The 5,623-nt window shown below is 39.9% G+C and overlaps 1 protein-coding gene across 1 annotated transcript in view; it reads right to left on the bottom strand.

Moving 5' to 3' along the window:
• The window catches only part of Cep162 (centrosomal protein 162), an 83,121-nt gene that overhangs the window by 70,994 nt on the left and 6,504 nt on the right, over positions 1-5,623 (bottom strand). The window contains exons 4-6 of the mRNA XM_013346420.2: positions 3,813-3,959; positions 3,353-3,536; positions 1,579-1,646 (exon numbers count right to left, since the gene is read on the bottom strand). Of these exons, the coding sequence (XP_013201874.1) occupies positions 1,579-1,646; positions 3,353-3,536; positions 3,813-3,959 (399 nt within the window). The remainder of the gene's footprint in view (positions 1-1,578; positions 1,647-3,352; positions 3,537-3,812; positions 3,960-5,623) is intronic.

Below are 5,623 nucleotides of genomic sequence, written 5' to 3'. Positions count from 1 at the left end.
AGGACACACCTCACATTCCTTAAAACAACACAATCTTTGCAAGGACACACCTCAAATTCCTTAAAACAACACAATCTTTGCAAGGACACACCTCAAATTCCTTAAAAGAGTTTCATCAATAGTAGAACATATTCCAGTATTTTAAGACAAGTAGAACAAAAAATACCTATAAATAGACACTGAGGGGGTCGAGTTTTGATGCTCACATATTCATAATATGTATATGTATATGAATAACAATTCATATAAAGTAGACTATCACTTGAATACCCTTTAATAAGGTAAAAATATATAAGATTTGTATCAATTCAGACAAAAATACAACAAAAAGGTTTAACTAAAAAGCCAAAAGAGGGAATAGAATCGAGTTTTATAAGTAAACCAGGAGAATGCAGAGCAAAAACAATAAAAGAGACAGAAAACAAGCTAGATGTATAATCCCAGGACTTAAGAAGCTGAGGCAGAAGAATTGGTGTACGCGTTCATGGCAAGTTTGAGCTATACAGCAATATTATTATTTCAAATAACTAAAAATGAAAACAGTTTGCAATCATATCACTCACTAAACACCATTTGTAAAGGGTAGATGTGTGGTGATATTTTGTTTGTGTTTTAACGAATAAAGCTTGCCTGAATATCAGAGTGCAGAGCTAAGTAAGACACTAGAGGCCAGGGAGTGGTGGCACACACCTTTAATCCCAGGACTGGGGAGAGGGAGGCCAAGGGATCTCTGTTAGTTCAAGGCCACCCTGGGCCACAGCAGATAGAATCTGTCTAAAAGAGAAACAGAGCTCACCTAAAGATGGTCACAGTACTTGGGACCACTTTAACCCCAGCACTATGGAGGTGGAGGCAGGAGTGATATGGCTGGGCAGAGAAGACATATAAGGTGGGAGGAGACAGGAGCTCAGTGCAGTCTGAGGCAGCAGCCAGAGCAAGCGGTCTGAGGAGGCAGTCTGAGGGCAGGATCGCCCCTTCTGTCTGAGCACTGGTGGAGGTCTCCCTAGTGGCTGCGCTGCTTCTCTGATCCTTCAGCTTTCACCCCTAATATCTGACTCTGGGTTTTTATTAAGAACAATTAGAATCCATGCTAGATACTTATCAATTACATACCAGAGGTGGCCATATTATTCAGAAAAACCATTTTAAATGTAAAAACAGACATACACACTTTTAATACCAGCACTTGGGAGGCAAAGACAGAAGGATCTCTGAGATCAAGGACAGCCTGCTTTACATAGTGATTTTTAAGGCTAGCCTGCTTTACAGAGTAACGTCAAGGTCACCCAACAAAGTAAAGCAAGACTATACTTTAAAAAAAGGCAGGGAGGGGGGAAGAAGGAGAAAAGGACCACTTCCTGGAACCACACAGTAGAGGTCTTCTGCCTTTGGATCCCCACTATCTTCACCATATGAGGCAGTGGTTTCCTCTTAATAATTTCTTAGTTATTGAGATAATAACACAGACACTGTACATTGCTGCTCACAGCACTCTCTAAGACAATGTGGTTTACCTTTTCGATACTGTTCTTATCAGTGTCTGCACTATATGTTGTATTATTTTTTCAGTGAGGTTACCTGGCAGTCCCTCATGCTCTGATTCATTCTTATGCCCGTCTTCAGCTGGGTCCACACTAGCTTGATAACTGGAAAAACATTTAACATGCAATATCACAGGTTAATATGTATTCATACAATGTATGTTTCATTATTTGTTTCAAATTTTCTAAAATTATGTCTTCTCAAGTACCATTGTTCTACCTAATTTTTACCAAAGCTAAAAATTAGGGTGACTGAAGGAAATGTTTTGAAAACAAGATTCTTAAAGCCTAAAACTAATTTGAACTGCAAATAATCAATAGAAAATGTCATTTTTTTAGATACAAGTACACACAATTTTATGTGTGTACATTAATATGAACACATCTCATCCCATGAACCAGGTACCTCTTCTTCATTAGAGATTAGGAATTATGAGCTATGAGGAAAATTACAGGAAGGCCAAAACAACAACAAAACTCCACAAAATGAAGTTAGCATTTATATGCTAATAAGCAATGTAACTCTTAGTGGAAGTTGATAGGGACCTGTAGTGATTTGGATGATAATGACCCCCATAAATTCATATATTTGAATACTTGTTCCTCAGTTGGTGGAACTGTTTGGGAAGGATTAAAAAGGCGTGGCCTTGTTGGAAAAGGTGTGTTAGTAGGGTGGTCTTTAAGGTTTCAAAAGCATTCTCAGTTAGTTCTCTATGGGGATCTTCTTTTCTTCCCAGTCATCAGTTCGAGAGGGCAAAGGGACAGAAAGCTTTGTACATGGCCCATGATCATGAACGGAGATAGCCCTCTGGGAGACAGACTTCAGTAGTCAGTTCAACTTTATTCTAGAATAGAAGGATCATAATCTTCCTTAAGTGGCATGCTCCTATCACAAGGCTTAGTATGTGGCAGTAGGGTCCTATCAAAATGGCTGGAGCACTTGCCTACCTGCTCTGTGGGTCCATCAAGGGAAGAGTGTTTGCAGGGAACTGTGTCAAGGGTCACCTTTCAGATAAAGTCAGTCCTCCGGGCCCAGAGACATTCTCCAGATAAGGTTAGGTAGACTGCAAGGAGCCTTGCTGGGGAAAGGGAGTCTTTCAGTTGCTATGGTAGACTGCAACCTCTGATTAGCCAGCAATGCCTTCCAACATCTCTCCCTGCCTGGGGCTTGTGGATCTAGATGGGAGCTTTAGGTGTTCCTGCTCCTGGTTGCCATGCCTTTGCTCCACCATCATGAACTCTAGCCTCTGAAATACTAAGCACATAAACTTTTCCTTCTATAAGTGGCCTCAGTCTTTGTGTTTCACCACAGCAATAGAAAAGTAACTAGGACAGGGCCTTAAACCAGTACCTGGTACAGTTGTGAGAAATAGAGTCCACTGCTTCTGACTGAAGACTCTTGTTAACGGTCACTTCTACAATGCTGAATGCAGCTGGTTAAGTGTGCTGCCATCTCAGAACCCCACAGCCCATGCCAGTCTACTTCATCTGTGAGACTTAGTTCTAATGAGCCACATGCCATGATTCTCCCAACTCTTTCAATTTCATTTTTGTGTTCTTAAGATCCCAGATAAGACCATAACCCAATTTTCATTTATGAGAAGAAAAACAGCCACACGGTTAATTAAGTAAGATGTTTGGCACCAAACCCTGGCCTTCACATACACACACACACACACACACACACACACACACACACACACACACACACACAGAATGGGATTTGTCTGTTATGTTTACCTATTAGAATTCATGCACATACAGAAATATAGAAAAGCACAAAAATTAGTTAATGTTTTTACTATATTTACCTCTGTAAAGCTTTGAATTGTGCGGAGTCATCAGAATCTAGTTCTTGATTTAATTTGGAATAATCAATAGAAGACGTCAAGCCCTTTTCAAGTCTGGCAAAGAACTGCTCTTTCTCTTCTTGTTCTTCTAATGTGTCCAACCCCAACCCCAGGGTACTATGATGGAGCTCAGAAATGACTAATTCTACACAGAAATGAATGATAAACATATTTTGTTAACATGTACAACTTTGATAAAATTAAACAATCCTTTTGCTGATGTTATAGAGGAAACCCTCCACCCATCAAGCATATCAATGAAAGGCTGCAATGTAGACTTTGTGTCTAAGTTGTGACCCTGATTCTCTGGAGAGATCATATAATATGATATGTGATAGAAGCTGGGGGACAGTTGAGCCCACTGCTACGAAAGTCTGAAGTACAGGAGCAGTGACTTCCCGATTCACAGCTCCCTTCTCACCATTTGCTTCTAAGCTGTCAACACTTAAGATGGAGGTTCCACTGCTCTTAAGAAATTGAGCTTTATCAGCAGACTCCTCTTCTGTGTCCATAATAGGTTGGGAAGCCTTCTTTGTCTTCAAATAGCTCACATTTGTCCTAAGCACTCCTAGGAACAAGACTTTATAAGTTGGTATTCATATTTATATTCAGGTAGTTCTGTTTAGAGAACTGTTATGATCATTATGCCAATGCAAGGAAACTGTCTTAAATGATTTTGTGCATAATGGCTACAAATCTGTCATATTAAATAAAAATAAAATAACTAGAACTAGAATTTACAAAAGAAAAACTGTAATTCTGCTTCAATAAAGTACCCTTTGCTTTAAAAAGAACATTTTAAAGGTTTGCATAAGATTCCTAACCCAGTTTTGCTGCTTGACACTGACTATGAAAAATATGAACCAACATACACAACTCAAGACAGGGAGAGTAGGTTCAAGGACAAATACGAGGGCTAGACAAGTTCCTTGTAAATACAATTTCAAGAAAACACCAGAACATCTCTGAAGTCATCATTTCTCAACGCTGGGAAATTCTCACACGAAGGTATGTGTAATATTTTTTGGAGAGGCAAGGCTATCACAGTCTCTAACACATTTCTGAATTTCACCCTTTCTCTGAAACTAAATTATAAGAGACATTAAATGTATTTCACGATTGATTTGTGTCATGGTCAGCCTCTGCTATCAACCTGACAAAAGCCTGCGCTCCAGAATCAAGTTTTTTCCTGGCTTTATGTGAATAGTGGCCTTAAGAACTCACAGTAATTTCCACACAGTTGTACAAAGTTAGGATCTACCCAGAGCCCACAGATGACTGAGTGCAAACCATAGTGGTTGCTGTTGTGTCAGCTCCTCACTCCGGCTCGAACGCTGGGCTCAGCAGATGTGACCCTGACTCACCAGACAGACCCTTTAGCCTTATGACAAATGAAAAACAATCAAAACCCAACATTCTATGAGAATTTGTTCAGTTTTAGTGTTTACTGGTAGGTACTCAAGGCTGGTAATGAATGAATCCCTGTCCTTAGGATGGGTATACAGGTCCCTCAGAAGCTGCTTCAGTCTGTGGCAGGACTCCCACCTAGTGAGCACAACAGAGCCTGGTACACAGAATGCACAGTGAGCTACTGAAAGCTTGTGACTGGGAACAGTGCAGGCTGCACTGGGAGGGGAGTGGAGTGCAGCTCTCACGTGCTACAGAAGTCTAAGGGGTTGTGCTTCACCTAGCTTTGCCTGCTTCTTTTATTCATTGCACCTACTTTGAACTGAGACCTTCTTAAAAACAACTTATAGTTTTAGTTGTTACAGGTAAGTATTTTTGTTCTTAAGGAGTTATTCTTTCCTTTTAGAATATTTGCATATTTCTGCTCTGGTTTAGTACTTTCTAGACAAAAGGCTTCCATTCTAATTAAGCCCCAAATCTTTGGCAACATTTCCAAAGTACTTTTATCCTATGATATCTTTTTTGAACACTATGGGAAAAATAATTCTAGAAAAAAATTTCTTTATAAGCACACTTAATAGTTACGTGGTTTAAGGAACTGACGAAAAATCACCTGAAGTTTTCACTGAGAAACTCCTTTAATGTACCACAGTTAAAAACAACTAACAAATAACATCATTGGCAACAACAAAATCTAAGGGGCACTGTGGAGTCTATGCTAACACAGGAAAGGAGCACTGTGGAGTCTATGCTAACACAGGGAAGGAGCACTGTGGAGTCTATGCTAACACAGGAAAGGAGGAGCACTGTGGAGTCTATGCTAAC

The sequence above is a fragment of the Microtus ochrogaster genome, chromosome 5 (assembly GCF_000317375.1).
Source record: "Microtus ochrogaster isolate Prairie Vole_2 chromosome 5, MicOch1.0, whole genome shotgun sequence".
NCBI lineage: Eukaryota > Metazoa > Chordata > Mammalia > Rodentia > Cricetidae > Microtus > Microtus ochrogaster.
The sequence above is the reverse complement of the archived record's forward strand: the minus strand, read 5'-3'. Positions and strand labels throughout refer to the sequence as shown.